Source organism: Argiope bruennichi, chromosome 5 (genome assembly GCF_947563725.1).
Source record: "Argiope bruennichi chromosome 5, qqArgBrue1.1, whole genome shotgun sequence".
NCBI classification, from domain to species: domain Eukaryota; kingdom Metazoa; phylum Arthropoda; class Arachnida; order Araneae; family Araneidae; genus Argiope; species Argiope bruennichi.
In genome coordinates this window covers 68,560,328-68,578,684 of record NC_079155.1, presented here as the reverse complement: position 1 = coordinate 68,578,684, position 18,357 = coordinate 68,560,328, and the positions used below count along the sequence as shown (strand labels likewise).

The window sequence follows — 18,357 nt, the reverse complement described above, 5'->3', positions numbered from 1 at the left end:
AGGTTTGCATCATGATATAACTTTTTTTTTTAACCAGCTGAGTTTATACCTTGTTTAACTGTGACTACAGCTTTTCGTTCCATCTAAACAAAACGCATGTGGTTAAACTGGTAAAATAATTTTCTTTTTAAAATTATTACGATATATTTATATTTTAATAATCGCCACGACTGTTGATCATAAAAAATCCCAGCAGTAATTGCTCGGATTTTTACTTCTAACACTTTAATCATGTATCAAAAGTAAAGATTTTTATATGAGCCATTAAATTGTGTGTGTGTGTTTTTTAAACGCAAGCTCAATCGATATGTGTTCATGTGGTTTTTAAATATTACAATATGTAATCATATTTTATTCTTGTTAATAGCTTCTAATAATGTGCGAATTTTAAACCCTTGGCAATTAATGCAAATAATTTCATATTTTCTTGCTTAAATTGTATTGAAAAGTTTTGATTTAAATAAGTGTTTTATTAGATTAAATTGATTAATTATTGTGTTTGATTTTAAATTTTAGAAGAAAAATACCAGTAGTTTATTGGAGAGAAAAGTTTATGAAATCTGCCACCTAAACGTCACAGAGTGGAAAAATAATTACCCATATTCAGTGAGTAAAAATAGTTTCCATATGGGAGCCAAAGTTATAAATAAATTTGCATAGTTTCTGATCTCTACTTCAAATTTTCTGTAATTATTGATATATGTTTATTGTAATAATACTATAATTATTTCCTGAGTCTTTAAATTGCATTTATGATAATTGTCTATTTTTACAAAATACAACAATTGTTTTAATTGAAATATATAGGTAATATTGTGCAGTGTCATGAAAAAAAAATGTTTTAAGTATCACAGTGATATCCAGTTTCATTGTAAATTGTGAAGCTGGAGCTTATGTAAACATTACAAAAACATGATAGCTCTTTATGTTGATGTTTAACTCTAGCATCAGCTGATCGTCTTAAAATGGAAGTTTTTAAAACTGTTTGTAAGTTGGTTATTAATTTCAAAATGATGGATTTTCTATGAAAAAAGTAAATGAAATTGTTAATAAATTAGCATCTGCAATATAATATGTTACTTAAAAGTATTGGGAGTTTTAATTATTAGAGATAAAGATTGATCCAGATTGATCCAGATGGTCTCTAAATGTAACTGAATGTATAAAAAAAATATGAAAGTAAAGAAATGTAAATGCAATAAAGATCCAGCATCTCAGACAGAAGTTTATACCTGCCATTAACCAAAATTATCCAACTATTTTTCACCCTTCTATAAAGATTGCCCATTCATGCCATTTTTAGCGTAGGAAATTAAAAGATGGTCATTGGCTTTTTGAAAATTTTCAGTTCCATAAAAATTTTTGATCTTGAAGGCCTAAAAACTCAAAATAGCATTTCTTTCAAATAAAGATTCCTATGTCAAAATCAGAAAAATTAAAACTGGATTCTTTGGGGATAATATTCTAAAAATAATAATAATAATAATAATAATAATTACAACAGAATAAAAATCTTAATAGAATCAAACAACTTTTTGAATGATGTGGCTTGTAATTCAATAGAATATCAGGGGTTTAAAATTTTCAAAAATCAAATTGACAAGCTTCTATCAAAATATTGAAAAAGTAAAAGGTCTTGTTAGGAATTGTGGGAAATAATTAAAATTCTGATGATTCAGTTCCAAGACCAGATTATAGTTGAAGACGAATTTTTCTTAAGTAAAAATATTGAGATTGAAAAATTTAAGGAAGAAATATATGTTGCAAAATGTTTGTTTTCAGCTGAATTGGGGAGGAGGGATGTCATGGAAGGAAGAGTTTGAAATTACAACTTGTGTGTGAAGAAAAATATCCATTCTAAATAAGTAAAAAAAAGAAGTAAAAATTATAATCTTAAAATAATGGAAAGAATAAGAAAAGAAAATATATTGTTAATCAATTAAATGATTTAAAATCAGAAAGGAAGAAAATTGAAGAAATGATTTTTAGGCTACAGAAATCTGCAAACTAACAAGTTGAAAAGTTAGAAAATTATTCAGATTTCTAATCTGTATAGAATCGAACAGTTTTAGAAATTGTTACTTTAATAGTATAATTTTAAATTTTAATGGTACATTACCTCTAGTTCATTTGTTTAAATATAAATAAAGAGATCTTAATTTGTATTATAGTCTTATGTTTTTCCCTTCATTTTCTTAAGCACTAAGAGATTCTTATGGAATTGGCATTTGTTAATAAATTTTATTTTAATTAAATTGTGAATGTGTAAAATCAATTAGCATATAGAAGTTCTTGTGTGGTATGTAGCATTAGGATTTTCAATCCTACTTTGAGCTATAAATTTTAGTTTATGAAATGAAAATAAAAAGAAATTTCTTTAACGTTCTTCTTTTAAACATTTTGCATTTACATACCTGATATTATATTCATTTTGAGGTGACAGCTTATTCACTCAATATATTCATAACTCTAATATATTTATACAAAAAGGATTAGTAACTCCATTCATTAGTTTTTGAACTTCATTTAAAGTTATTCAGTTTCTGCATCAACTAATTAACTTGATCTACTGACATTGTTGTGAAATTAATTCTCCCTCCCTTCCTTGATATTGTTTGTGTCTATCAAAATTTTTAAATTTACTATAAAGTATTAATGTTTGTTTTCTTTTCATTATTTATCTCCCCTGACTATATGTAGCTTTCTATTTTTAAAATACATATAATATTTAAGCAATATTAATGAAATGACTTTAATTTATACTCATGTGTTTTATTATGTATTATATTACTCCTCTTGTATTATAGTACTCTTGTGTTATATTGTCTGTGTTATTTACTGTCTTTAATATATTGCTTGCATTTAAAAGAAGCTATTGATTGCTTAAAAATAAAGGACTTAATACTATACTTAAAGATCTTTAGAAAATTATAGAATAGATATTCAGTGAAACATTTTATTATAGGGGAAGTTGAGTTTTTATTTTCAAGTGTGGTACCAAGATATACTTTGGTAACAAACGAAGTTCTTGAAGTTCCTTGGCCTTTTATATACACATGACATATTGTTCAAATTAAAAAAAAAAAAAACATTTATTTCCAGTGCTTGTTTTTATTGTGATGGATATTATATCACTTGCCCCATTGTTGAGAAAAGTGTTGCATTATAGTTTCAATGGTAAATGGTAAGGGCTTTTGGTAAAATTCATTTGAATTGAAATATACAAATATCTAATGGTTCCTTATGCAGGTTTAAAATAAAATACCACATTTGACAAGTTTATGATTAAATTTTTATTAAATAAATCTATTTGTTCTCATATTAAAATATATTTAAAAAAATGTAAGCAAAGATTAATATTAAAAAATGTTTATAATATAAAAATATATTAAAAGCATCCCAAAAAAGACAAGCAAACCTCTATGGAGGAAAAGTTTTTAGAATAATTAAACAATTCAGTTTTGTTATCTTTAAAAACCTTTAAATGAAAAATGCAGTGCTATTAAGAATAATAAAAATTATTTTGTGAAACATGTTTGTTATATATGTTTTTCCCATTTCATTTAGGTATTCCGCTATAACTTGCCAGAACCCAAACATGATTAATTTTACTACTAAAATATTATTCTTCATAAAGTAAACATTTCTCATAAATAAAAAGAATTTAATTGAAACATAACACTTTACTTCCAACATGTGAAATGCTTAAAGAAGAGTACATAATGGTATTAATTCTACCAAAATGTATAGATTTCTATAAATGATGACTGACAGAATTTTAAATAAATTGGAACTAATGTTGCTATTACTTAAAAATGAAATTCACTATAATACTGTGTCCATTTCCCCCTTTGTGGAATGTAGTTATGATTATAGCTTTGTTAATGATTATAGACTATATTTTTATGTATATATTTTTTTACTTGTATAATATTTTGAAATTTATAAAATGATAAATATATGATAGATGTATTTTCATTGTAATGGCTGTATCATGATTGTTATATTTTTTTGATTAAATAGCCCTGAAGCAGATTGATGAATAAACCTGCATTTTGGCATGCATGATTAAGAATTTACTAGTGAGATTTATATGCTGAAAATAAATAGAAAATGAACATGATGTATTTGATTTCATAGGTAAGACTTATAATTTTTTTTTCAATTGACATATTTAAATTTACAGAAACATTTACAACATATCAATGCATTTTAAGGAGCAATCTGTTTTTGTTTCTTATATCTTGCATTCAAACTTTCAGTTTCTTTAAGATTATTTTATAAAAAGATTGGAAAAAACTTAGTTTCTCATTCATATTTTTTAATGAATCATATTTCATGTATAATTGTTCCTCACTTCATCTTCATTTATGATATTTTGTTACATCACTTTTTCTTATCTAATTCTATAAATACCTGTGAAACATCATATCATTATTATAATAGTTTAGTACAGTTAGTTTACATCAAAATCACCTAGATTAAATTATCTTTTTGTAAATTCTGTCAGTTAATTTTATGATGTTCATTTATGATTTCTTTGCTTGCCAGTTAAATTTATAATGTACATTTATGATCTTTTTGCCTGACAAATCTAAAATTTCCTTGCTATATAATTTATTTTCACACCTATGTTATCTTTTTTTTTACTAAAATGATCTAAATATAGCTCAGATTTCAAAAACCATTTGATTTTTTAATGCAATTATCTTCATGAATGGCATTCATTTTGAATTGATACCTCTAAGAAGTACAGGAAAGAACATCTTTATTTAAGGATATCAAATTTTGCTGTTTGCTTCTCTTTGCAACATTAAATTTGGTTCAGAAACTTTCAAATTAGTATTAAAATTATACCTATGGGGCCATTGTCCTAAAAATATTTTTATTTCTTTATCATCTTCTCTATAAAAATTTAATTTCAAATCGTATGTTGTTATAAAATGAGAATCTTTGATTTTGGAATGCATGCAACATCAAAAATTACTCTAAATAAATTGGTTATTAATGTAAATAAGTTCTTTGGGATCATAATTTAATATGACTCTGTCAAACATTTGGTTATAATTTTTTGTGAGCCTAGATTTGCAATGAAAAGATTCTACCATTGCATTTAACATATAATTACAATGTGTGTTTGTTTTAAGAGAATCCATTTAGATTTTAGATTTTAAAATCATAAAACATTTTTCCAAATGCTTTGTTTCTTTATTATTTCATTACTTCACAGATAAAAATGCTTAATTTTCAGCAGAAACAAATGTTATTTTGAATATATTATATATGATGATAGAACGTAAGAAAATACCGTTATCCTAAATTAAGAATGCACTTTCATTTATACAAACATTAAATATTTAAGTGCCGTTCCTTTTCAGTTATTGAAGTTTTGATCAGATTTTACGATTATATTTTCTGGGTTGAAAATATATTTATAGATTTGCTAGAAAAACCAATGTCTCTTAAAATGCATTTTTTTTAAAAATATTTGGTCTGATTACCTAATTATAGATTTTAGAATATATGAAAATTTGAATATAAAAAATTAAAATATATTTGAATACTTATCCAGATATGTAAGAATTATGAATTAGCAATTGAAAATTTAGAATGATGAAAGAAATTTAATTTAATTTATGAAAAATTTAATTTCAATAGAATTTACTTAAAATCTATTTGTAGCTTATTAGTAATAAGATGATGATTGCAGAATAAAAAAAGAAAGAGGGAAATCAATTCTTTATTAAATAACAATTTTACTTGTTTCTAATTTTATTAATTAACATGAAATGAACTTAGCATTATCACATCTAGAGTTCAGTTTGTTCTAAAAAATTCTAAGCATTAGCATTTTTATAATGGTGGAAATTTTGCTTAGATTTACAGATCTTTATCAGTTTCTTACAAAATTTTGATCTTGGTATTTCATAACAAATTATTACTATAGCCAAATGCTTTAAAAGAGTGCTATGAAATGCTGCTTTTAAACTGGAATATATATTCAATTGTTTGAATTTAGAGAGTTATGATTTATGGAATTGTGATATCACAAAGAATGACATTTCATGACCATCTTTCTACAATATGTATATGGCATTTTAACATGTTGTATTTAGAAAATAAACAGTTATTGCTCCATTTCATATTATTGATCACACATATATTGATGACATATAATTGATTCATATTATTTTAAGTATCAGAGCAGTGAAAATTTTTGTATATAATTGTGGCTTGTCTTCAGAGCAAACAAAATATTTCTTGTTTATTTTTCTTTATTTATTCATAATATTTATTATCATTACTTGGTATCAGGTGCTTCAAAATGAGAATTAAATTTTTTTTAGTTTTAGATAAGGTTATCAGTTATTTTTCACTACTAGTTTAAAAGATTAAATATGCCATCTTCAGTTGTATCTATGCTTATAATTTTATATGTGTAGTCATATTATGCCTTCAATATGTTCATATGTTATACCTATTCTGCATGAAATCATTAGCAACAAAAATAGTAATTGCCAATCTGAAAAGTCCTCTGTGTTTTGCAGTTTGCAAAGTGAAACTCTTTAGTAGTAGTTGAGTTTCAGTTTCAGTTTAGTTTCCATAGTAAGTTCAGTTGCAATTAAGTCTGAGTAATAGTAACTTACATAGATGATATTATCAATTTGAAACACTAGATGTCTTTAAAAGGTAAGAGCACAGAAAGGTAAAAAAATTTTGAAGAAAATTTCGAACATGTGATGAAACCTTTCAAGTATAAGTTTAAGAAATCTAGAAGGTTTCCTTTCAAGTATTTATGAAGGATAGTGCATATGTGCCTCTGCAGCAACTGCCTACCTGATTTGAGAACCAAGAATGAAGCAACTGTTGCATCAATTATTCCAGATTTGCTGTTCAGTGTATGGGGTAAACTTGTTTATTGGCTTGATGTTTTTTTTATGATGAATAAATAGCACTCACAATGAACACTTGTAGGAAAAGCGCATATATTTTAAATTTCATTTATCAGTGTTAGTCAAAGTTAATAAATATTACTTATCTTCAAAGCTCTAGTGTTCATTTTGAAAACTTGATATTAATAGAATATTGTTAAATGTTATTATTTATCCTGAATCTCTCTTATTGCTAAAATAAATAATATTGTATTTGATTCTTACATGTCTTGGCAAATACACAGTTTCAAATATTTAGAATACTGCATTGTAAGAGAAACATTTTTTTATTTCTTCCATGATTAATCATCATTATTATTTTATTAATTGTATTTTTGCAAAATCTCACAAATATAAACAGAACACAAAATTTCACAATCTTAAAACTAGCAAGACCCGACAAAACAGTTAAAACACATGTATCAAGTAATTCTATATTTTTTTATTATTGAGTTTCATCAATTATACTTTAATAATTTTCATCTACCAATTGAAATTAATGATATAATTAATTTATCTAGATCTCATCCGATTGGAAACATTGTTTTCTGAGGCAAATCATTTAACTCTGACTGCTTTCTAACTTTCCACTTAATGATATTACTTTCTAATCCAAACCACTACTCAGATTTCTTGTGAAAGTGTTTTGAAATTGCTATTAATACCTTAATTATTATAATATGATATTTAAATTTAAATATTCACTAAGGCAGAAAACTTCTAATCCCTCTCAATACTATCATTACCTTTGTTTTATTTTCATATTTGCATTTGACTAACATATTAGACTAAAAGCTATTTTAAAAATGCTTGGAAGTATATGTTCTGTAATTTCTTTCAATTGCACCAAGATTGTTGCCATACATTAAATATTTGTCATTGTGACTTTTTTTTTTTTAACTTTATAAATGTTGAAGTAAAAAATTTTGCTATACTGTAATGTGCAAGTCTAACCAACATTTTTAATACATTAACAATATTTAATGGATAATACAATTGTTCACCTACAAACTTTTATTCTTTTTATGCAAGTTGGTAAATTGTTCATTGAGCTTCTCATCTTATGGAAAATTTTAATATAGTTAGTTATATGCAGTTTGATTTACCTGTGTTGTAGTTAATTATGTTCAGAGTGGCATTATTTTATGCTTATGTTTATACTGTTGATAAATTTCGTTCTTGATTTTGTTTTTTCTACTAAAGTAATAAAATGTTTTGCAGAAATAGTATCTTCTTTAAATTGAAGTCTGATTTATTTTTAGAATTTATGAATGATTTAGAATCAATTAATTTTTTTAAATTGTTTATATATATATGTTGCCGTTAAAGTAGGAAATCTGTTATTTCATAGAATAATTGTATATTTTATGAAATAACTAGACAAGCCAGTTAAAGTATATAAAATTATTGAATTCTACAATTTCATTAGGTGTTCTATAGAATAACAATTACTTGATCATTAAAGTATGAAATAGGCACTTGAAAGTTCTTTGAACCGCGTATATCTGCTTTGCAATGATGTGTGTGTATATGTGTATACTTCATTTCGTTGCATTTAGACAGTGTGTTTATATTAGCGTTTTACATTTTGGATTATTAACAAATATTTTTGCAACCTGTTTTCAAGCTATGACTTCTGCAGGAATGGGAGACTAACCTGTAAATATTTAATACGAGAGATTTAAATCTTTATTAAATAAGCACAGGACAAAGGAAAACAGTGGTGCACGTACTCATGAAAAATTATAAAATTTGATAGCAGAAGTAAGAAGCTCTAAAACAGCTCAGAAAAAAGTACAATGTGACTATTGGTTACTCCAGCTTTATGATATCCTTGAAGTTCAAGGAGTAGAAAAGTTAATTGTGCCAATAACAAATGCCAAAATAATCAATTAATTTAAAAATAACTTTGAAATTGTTTATTTTTCACTTTGTCTATCATTAGTTATTTCATAGAATAACTAGGTAAAGTATGAAATTTTTCATCTATTATGTACTTTAACTGAGTCTAGTTATTTCAGGAAATACCTAGTCATTATAAGAAATAACTGAATTATACACTTTAATGGTAACAAATACATGCAATAATTTCTAGTTAATCTACATTTAGAAATAATTAATTAACCCAAACTCAGATAACTTCTGATTTATGTGACCTATTATTTTTACCACTAAACCAAACATTGTGTCAGTAGATTCTTTTTTTTAAAGCTCAATACTCTCTCACAATGTGTGTTTTCTTGCTTCTTATGTATATATATATATTCTGATTTCTCTGCTAACTAGAAATTTATCATACTTCAGAGAATATCTGTTACAGAGGTTTTTTTTTCCCCCCATGTAGTAGTTAGGTGCAAGAATTAAAAAAATTTTTTTAAAAAAATTCTTCTTTCCAAATACAATTTTATATGTGACAGTTTGTAATTCCAAACTTTTTTTATTTAATAATGAAATAATTAACTTGTACCAGAATAATGTTTCATGATCCAAACAATGTAGATTCTTCATAAAATTTCATTATTTTGTGTTGTTACTGTTACCTTTTAATACATTCCATTCCACTAACTTGTTTTCAAATCGTAGATTGCTGGAAATATTACTGGTTCTAAATACAAACTCATGTCTCTTCTGTCACATTTTTTGCTTTAAATATTCTTGTATATTTTTCTTAGATTTTGCATGATTCTCATTGTGCAAAGTCTATAAAAGTTTGTTTATCTGCAACAGACATAAAACTAAAATTTTATTTTTCTTTGCATTAAATAAGAAATGATTAGGCATAAATATATTTTAAAATAACCTGTCATACCACATGTGTTTTAAATCCCTATGAATATATGCTGTTTTAAGTGAAATTCACTTAGGCTAATTGAGAAAAATATAAATTTCCTTTTTTTTTTTTTAATTAACCATTTAAAGACATAATGAGTTATACTAGCTTTCTCAGATTTATCATCTAATGTCAAAAAAATTTATCAGACATTTTTATGTTATTCCTCGATTTTAAATTGTGCATATTCATGATAGTTATAAAAAAAAAAGTGCATTAAAAATAGCATGTGCAATGGAATTCCTAATTATCTGGAGTAATTGGGACCATACCAGATCTGAATAATTAATGAATAAAAGGATATTTCTTAGAAAAAAACATGAAAGTCACTTATAATGTATTTATTTAATATCTACAAAAATTAGTATTTTTTTTATATATTTACTATCAATGTCAGTTGTTTTGATGCTTTCATTTGAAAACAAAAATTATTGTTGTTTATATATTTACTGTTAATGTCAGTTGTTTTGCTGCTTTCATTTGAAAATTTTTACTGAAGGATTACTTTATCTACTTCAAAGAGCTTCATATAATTGAAGCTCTATTGCAGTAATTGTTCAAAAGTTAATAATGTGCAATGTGAGGAATCTAAATTTAAGGAAATTATAGTTTGCTAATTTTGCTAGAATTTTATACCATTTTTATATATTAATTTATTCAAGTGATTTTAATTTGTATATGCATTTGTACCTGATTTGTTTGCATATCAAAAACAAATCAAATGGCTGTTTTGGTTGTATATTCATATTTAATGCACATTAATGTTTTAATGTGAACATCTGTGCTGAGCAATTGATTTGCTTTTCCTCAATTTCAATATGAAAGTGTCTCTTTAAAACTAGCAATCTTAATTTTTTTCCTTCATATCTGACATCTTTTTTTTTTTTTTTAATTTATCAAATATTTGTCATTTGGAATTAAAACTTTAGAAAAAAAGAGATAATGATTTTTTCCCCCAAATGATTTAATTCTGAATTAGACCATTTTTATTATTTAAATAATTTTTATGTATGTATATGAGTTTACATGATTAGTGATTTAAATTTGTCATGACCTACTGAGAATACTTATTTTTCTACAGTACATCTTTGATGTCAACTGTATAATTATGTATAGTTTTATAAAAATAATAAGTTAAATACTGTTGAAATTTGTGAATTTTGTGTGACTGTTTTTAGCCCAAATTATAAAATGGCAATAAAAAATTAAATATTGAAAGAAACAATTTAAAGGTACCTCACATTTAAAATTATTCGTTTCATCTAGTTTAATTAATTCACATTTCCATTTGTATTCAAATCATGTTATCATTTAGGAAAATGTAAGTGCAAGTGATAGTATCAACAGATCATAAAATGTTATTGAAATTCACTGTAAAGAAATTTCCTTATCAAAAGTACTGATCATTCTTTTGTTACAGAAGTTTTTACATATCTTTAAAAATTATATAATATATTAAAATAACAAACATTTCCCAAAACATGTTTAACTCTAAAGTGCTTTATTTTTCTAAATTTCTTTTAGGGGTGCCATTTTTTGCATAAACATGCTAACCTTTTTAATTCTCTGCATAGGAATTTAAATTATTTTTATTACAGCTGTTAATTTGTTTTCATATAATTTTTATCCTTAATTGTATTATTTTTTCTTGTTCTCAATATTTTAATGAAAAAGTATAATGTAAATATATTATGCAAATGCTTACTTTTTGACAACTTTGGAAAGAGGCATCAGTTGCAGAAGGAACTACTTTATACTAATGCAGTCATTTGCAAATTAACTTACTGTCTAATAAATATTAGTTTAATTTTCTAATTAAATTAAACTGATTTTTTCTCTTAAATCTTGTTTCCATGACAAAATTATTCACAAAACATTTCTTAAATTCAATTATAGTGCTCAATATATTTTATTGTGACTGAAATTGCTATAGTATTGCATAGATGTTTGCATTAGTCACCTTTTGCTTTCTGTTATTTTTTTTATTTTTTTTTATTTTTGCTTTTTATGTAACTCTTTGCTCATTGACATGTTTAATACATTATTTCAAGTAATTGAAGCTCCGCTTATTCAACATATTATAATGTGAAAATAATTGACATGATTGGATGTTTCTGGAATTGTAGAACTTAAATTTTTTTTTCTGTTGTTCTGCTTATCGTTTGCTGTTTATCTTTTACAATGCCTTAGAAACTTTTTTATAGAGTTATTTCATAAAATAATAAGAATAAACTAATTTCATGTCATGACAAAAAAAAACTTCTTTTATTATAATAAGAAGTAATTAATATTGCTATAAACTAATTATAAGCAATATTAATTTGAAATTTCTCACAATCGTTGCAAATCTTCCTTATGAATTATTTTGTAAGAACATTCGCACAGATATGAATCATTAAAAATATTTACAGTATTTAACAGGTTATGCACCTCATTTTACATGAATATATGCTCTTTTGTATAGTTGAGGAATAAATATTTAGATGATTCTGTTGTAATTTGAAGTATAATAAATTTCTTGCATTGCATTTTATTTTGAATGAATGTATGCTCTTTTGAATAGTTGAAGAATAAATATCCAGGTAATGATTCTAGTGTCATTTGACATTTAACGTAAATATTTTGCTAAATTTACAGCATGTTTTAAAAAGAGGTAAGATTATGCCAGGATGTTTTTTTTTTTTTTTTTTTTTTTTAACTTTGAAATTAGCAGTTTCTCAGGTTACTATCAGTTAACATCATGATTATGAATTGCAGGCTTTCTCTTCTAAATGGTGAAAAGCATATTACCATTTTCTCACTCTGTGCAGTGTAATGTTAATTAATCTTTTATATATTTTACATTGTTAAATTATTTAAATCTACTAATATAATTGTTTTTTTAATTGGTTTGGTTTGTTTCATTTAATCTTATCTACTTCTTTTGTGCATTTTATGCAGTCAAATCAATTCATAATTTATTTTTATAAATAAAATTCAATGAATTATTTCTAATACGTTAATTATTGATTATTCAATTTTTTAAATATATCTGTGTATCATATTGTAAAATTTAGGACTCCATTACATATTGTCAAATTAATATTTGATTTTAAAGTGTTTTTATAAAGATTTTAAAGTATGCTATTATCTAGTAAATTAACTTTATTTTTTGTTCATTGTCTTCAAACTTTTATTTTGTTTTTCAGTATATTTCAGGTTAACAATTAGTTAAAGTGATCTTTCTATTGAATTGCTTTGAAGCAGAACCTTGAAGCATTTAGAAAATGGGGCCCCCAATGAAGCTTTTAGATGACTCTTCAGACGAAGAGCCTGAAAATGAATTTACCATAAATAAAAATTATGCCGAAAGATATGATATATGGCGAAATAAAGAAGAACTCCAGAAACTGAAAGATCTCAGCAAAGAAATCAGCAGTTCCTCTTCAGAGAGTGAAGAAGAAGAGGAGCCTGAAATCGAAAAAGATTTTCTCAAGACCTTAAGCCTGTTGAAAAGTAAAGATCCTAGAATTTATGATGAGAGCACTGAATTTTTTAAAGAAGAAGCTACTCCAAAGAAACCCAAAGCTAAAAAAGAAAAGCCAATGTTTATGAAAGATTATGAAAGGAAAATTGTACTTGAACAAAATGGTATGTTTGTTGATGAAGAAGATGATGATGATAATAATAAAGAATTGCCTGAGAGGCAACTTTTGACAAATAAGGAAGAAGAAGAAATCAAAAAAAGTTTTATTGAAGCAGCGCCAGATTCTGACGAAGAAGATGAGTTGTTTCAAGTCAGAACAAAAACGAAAGTTGAAGAAGAAAAGGAAGAAGCTGACTATAAGCAGTGGTTAGAAACAGAAAAAGATTTGTTGTTCCTGAACAAATGCTGGAATGATCCGAAAATAGACGAGGATGAAAAATTTTTGAGGGATTATATTTTGAATAAAAGATATCTTACTGATGATAAACCGGGCGAAATACCAATGTATGATGAAATCACGCAGGATATTGATCTCTTGAACGAGGATGAAAAAGACTTGGAGAAACAAGAGATATTTGAGCATAAGTACAATTTTAGATTTGAGGAGCCTGATGAGGAATTTATAAAAAGTTACCCTAGAACCATAGGGGATTCATTAAGAAGAGAAAACAACAAAAGAAAACAAAAACGGGAGGAATATACAGAAAGAAAAAAGAAAGAGAAAGAACAGAAGAGAGAAGAGCTGAAACGTCTGAAAGCTCTAAAAAGAAAAGAAATAGAGGAAAAGTTTCTAAAACTGAAGGAAGCTAGTGGACAAGATCAGTTGAATTTGGATGAAAGTGATATAGAAAGTGATTTCGATCCTGATAAACATGATCAGAAAATGAGAGAAATGTTCAATGAGGATTATTATAATGTAGAAGAGGAACAAAAACCAGAATTTGAATATGACGAGGAGATTGATGATGAAAACTGGGATCGCTGGACAAGGGATCAGAAGAATTATTCTCAGAATGCAATGAATGAAGAGGAGGAAAATGACGGAGAAAGTTACAGTGAAGAAGAAGAAGAGAATAATTCAAAAAAAGATTTGAGATCTCAGTTTGAACAGGAAATGATTGATTCAACTTCTAATAATAAAAAAAGGAAGGGCCGAAAAAAGTCTTTGTTCGCTAAAATACTTTCACAGCCTAAACCATTGTATGATCCTAATGGTAAATCATTCGATGAGTATTTGGACGAATATTATAAATTGGATTATGAAGACATAGTTGGTGATATGCCTGTGCGATTTAAATATAGAAAGGTGGTTCCGAATGATTTTGGCTTAACCATTGATGAAATTTTGGCCGCTCAGGACAAAGAATTAAATCGTTGGTGTTCTGTTAAGAAAACGTGTCAATACAGAGACGATAAAGATGAGATATATGATGTTCAGGCATTTAAAAAGAAAGCACAAAATTTCGAAACGAAAAAGAAGATTTTGGCCAGCGTTTATACGCCGCCTGAAGAAGAAAAAATTTCGCAGACAAACACAGATAATTCTAATGAAGCTGCGAGAAAACCGAAAAAGAAGAGAAAACGATCTAAGAAAAAGAAAGCTATAGAAAATTCAGATAATTTGGAAGAAAATACGAATTCAGAGCAAAATGCAAACTTATCAACCGAAAACACAGGCACTAATGGATATCCAGAATCATCCATTGAAGTAAGCGATCAGGCCAAGCGTAAAAAGAAAAAGAAGAAATCTTTAACAAATTTGCCGGAAGCAATTCCCAGACCAGATTTGCGTGAAAATGAAAATGGATTCAGTGAAGAAGATATGCAACAAAATGCTTCAGGGCAGGAACATAATGATGAGGATATTGAAGCCGAAACCAACCAAAACTCGGTAAAAAATGTTAAAAAGAAGAAGAAAAATAAAATGAAGACCTTGGAAGACACTGAATCAGTTCCAAACATTGAATCTTTTATAGAATCTGATGCCATGAATGAAAGTAATATAAAAGGTAATAAAAAGAAGAAAAGAAAGAAATCACAATTCTTAGAGGAAGATGCTTCTACTACAGAGAATTATGATGAATTTGAAATGAGTGAAAATGTAATTAGTAAGAAGAAAAAGCGGAAGTTTGAATCTTTGGAAAATGAACAATCATCCAGTTTCGCTGAAAATGATGATGATGAAACAGAAACTGACAATCATCAAGATGTGGTGAAAAAGAGAAAACTAGATTCTGTTGAAGAAACAGATTTACTTTCAGTTAAAAAGCCAAATAAATCTTCGGTGAAAAAGCCAAAAAGTGTGAATAGTATAAGGACAAATTTTTCATTAACTCAGCAAAATGCAGCAAAATCCATCTATGGTGAAAATTCTGTTGAAATTGACACAAACCGAAAAAAGAAAAAGCGAAAAAATAATCAGCAACAATCTTTCGGTTCAAAACCACCACAGAAACGAAACTTTTATTCTCAGAAATTTCAATACAATCAGAAACAGAATGATACTAATTCAATACAGATTGTGGACAATTCTGGCAAAAAGATTGTTTCATCTAATACCAGATTAAGTGCTTTTGAAATTAATCCCAAAAAATTTAAAAATAAATTAATTTATGGTAAAAACCAAACATAAAAGAAAGTGCTAGTGTTTTTTAAAAATGTTTTAGCATCTATGTTAAATTTTAAAAATTCTTAATTAAAATGTTGTACAAAATTTCAGTTTTGTTTTATTTACTATGAGTTTTCATATTAAAGCGATTTTATCACATATTTTATGTAGAAAAATCATCTTATTAATGTACTCATTAAAAAATGGCAAATTTCTATTTTCTTTTCATGTTTGATTCAAAAATATAATTTATCATGAACAATTAGGCTACAGACATTCTATGATTTGCAAATCGTCCCCCCACCCCTCATTTTTGTTAACGCTTTGAAAGAGTCTGAAAACAAATGTTTTGCTTTTTGTCAATAGAGGGCGCCACAACTTTCACGAGATTAGAAAAGTTACTATTTTCAGGATTCTTCGATTTTAACTTGGATCTTTTATGGGAAATGTCTTTTAACTTGGCAGCAAATGATTTATATTGAAAAGTATTTAAATAGAAAAATATTTCCCATTTTTTTAGACTTTCTTTTCTTTTTTATATGTTTTTTTTTCAATATAATTTTGCATCCTTATCCCTAGTATGCGCAGTTTTCCTCTTATTCCGTAATATTTAGTGCCTTACTGAAATTTTAAAAATATGCCCATTTTTACTAAAATGGTAAAAACAAATTGAGTATGTTAACTATAGTATAATTGTAACATTTAGCATATCATAAAAATCATCTAACAATATCAGTGCAATTGTTAAAAAAGATTATAGACATAGAGATATGTGTAGTTACATAATTATATTTACGTTGTTATACAACGGAAAAATAAAATGTTATTTAATAGATATGGAGATTTTTCGTAGCTACGTAATCATACAGTTATATTAATTTTGGTACAATGATCTTAATAATTCTGCGAAAGATTTTTTATAATGCGTGTGATTATATTTTTATATAAATTTTATTAAAAAATTTATTTGATTTTTAATTGAAAATGGATCAAAATGTTAGTATTTCTTTCAATAAGTGCGGAGCATATAACTGCACAAAAATCAATTTTAATTAATTTTTAATTTAATTTTTTTTGTAATTAAATAAATAATGGTCTTTTTAGTAATACTAATTTTATTTCCATATAGTTTTTTTTCTAATTTTATTAAATTACAAAAAATACTTTTAAGTCTATTTTATAATTATAGCTATCATGATTTTAGTAACTATATTTATATTCACAATTGTTGCGGCAATATATATAAATATATATTGTTCACATTACTGATGTTTAATAATTATAGGTAAATTTTTTTTAAAAAATAAATAGAAATAGATGAATTAGGTTTAAAAAAAACATTACCATACTATGATGTTTCAATTTAAAAGCTGGAATTTCATTTTAAGTTATTATTTTTGTTTCATTAGCTTCAAAAAAATAAAAATAAATTTATTTTGACATTCTTGTTCAATTAAAAAAGTTTTGGAAGAACGGTTAGACATAAGTTTCAAATATGCTTTTCTTTTGGGAGTTGGAAGTCGTAAGTCGCTTTATTTTGAACTATGAAAACAGATTATGTGATATAGTATATTTTCGAATGCATAAAATTCATAAGAGTCCATGAAGCCATTCATTAAAAAGAAATGTCTTATTTCAGAATTTTCTTTTAAGAGAACATCATTGCATAAATAATTTCCACCTTAATTAAAGTTTATGTTATTCTTTAAAAACTAATTTTCAGCCTGTTTAAAAAATCGTTTGGTGAAACTGACATTCTCATTTTAATTTTTTTTTTTTTTAATGCAAACGATAAGAAGACTGCGAATGTAGTAATGTTTTATTTAAAAGCTTGTTCCTAATTAAAAATATTTGACTTGAAAGTATCTTTTATTTCAAACAACGCCTGGTAACAACTAATTAGCACTTATTAAAAAAAATAAAACTAAGAAATAAATAAATGAAATTTATTGTTTTTTAGTATCATTTAGTCTCATGAATAGGAGATAATATTCATTTATTACCGGTTCTTTTGTTGTGTTATCAATATATGTTCACTACCTAAACATCGATCATTTTTTTCCAGAGACATTCTGAAGAAAAAAAGAAATGATAAATGAGTCTTTCACATCCATCTATCCTCCCTACGAGATATTTGGAATTTTTCGATATGGAGAGGACATTTAATAAAATATTGTTGACTAGAATTCTCAGTTAATTTATATCATCTATAAATCTTCCATTATTAAATGATAGCTCGTGTAACTTGGAAGTGTTAAGTTTTATTACTTTAAGAATATGTATATATTTTAGCCGAATATTGGGAATGTTAAAAGTAGGAATTTCATTCAGGTAAGATGTATAACTAATTTACGTCACCATTTAAGTATCAATCATTTCGTTACACCGATATTATTCCTTTTAAAAGTGCGCAACACTTTCGCCAGTTAGTTTGTCTACATATTGAGAAATCTTTTATCAAATTTGATAAATAATTTGTTTGAAAAAATTCAAAATTGGTGGTAGTATCGTTTTTTTAAAC

The 18,357-nt window shown here is 25.7% G+C and overlaps 1 protein-coding gene across 1 annotated transcript; it reads left to right on the top strand.

The window, feature by feature from the left end:
• The first annotated feature begins 53 nt into the window (after positions 1 to 53).
• LOC129969111 (protein KRI1 homolog) lies at positions 54 to 15,935 on the top strand. Its single transcript, XM_056083521.1, has 4 exons — positions 54 to 110; positions 517 to 606; positions 4,024 to 4,140; positions 12,951 to 15,935. The coding sequence occupies exon 4, from the start codon at positions 13,029 to 13,031 to the stop codon at positions 15,858 to 15,860; it is 2,832 nt and encodes a 943-aa protein (XP_055939496.1). The 5' UTR covers positions 54 to 110; positions 517 to 606; positions 4,024 to 4,140; positions 12,951 to 13,028; the 3' UTR covers positions 15,861 to 15,935.
• The last annotated feature ends 2,422 nt before the right edge of the window (positions 15,936 to 18,357 follow it).

What these genes read in the sequence shown, in the direction of transcription:
- LOC129969111 (XM_056083521.1), top strand. Translation starts at nt 13,029, where the DNA reads ATGGGGCCCCCAATGAAGCTTTTAGATGACTCTTCAGACGAAGAGCCT.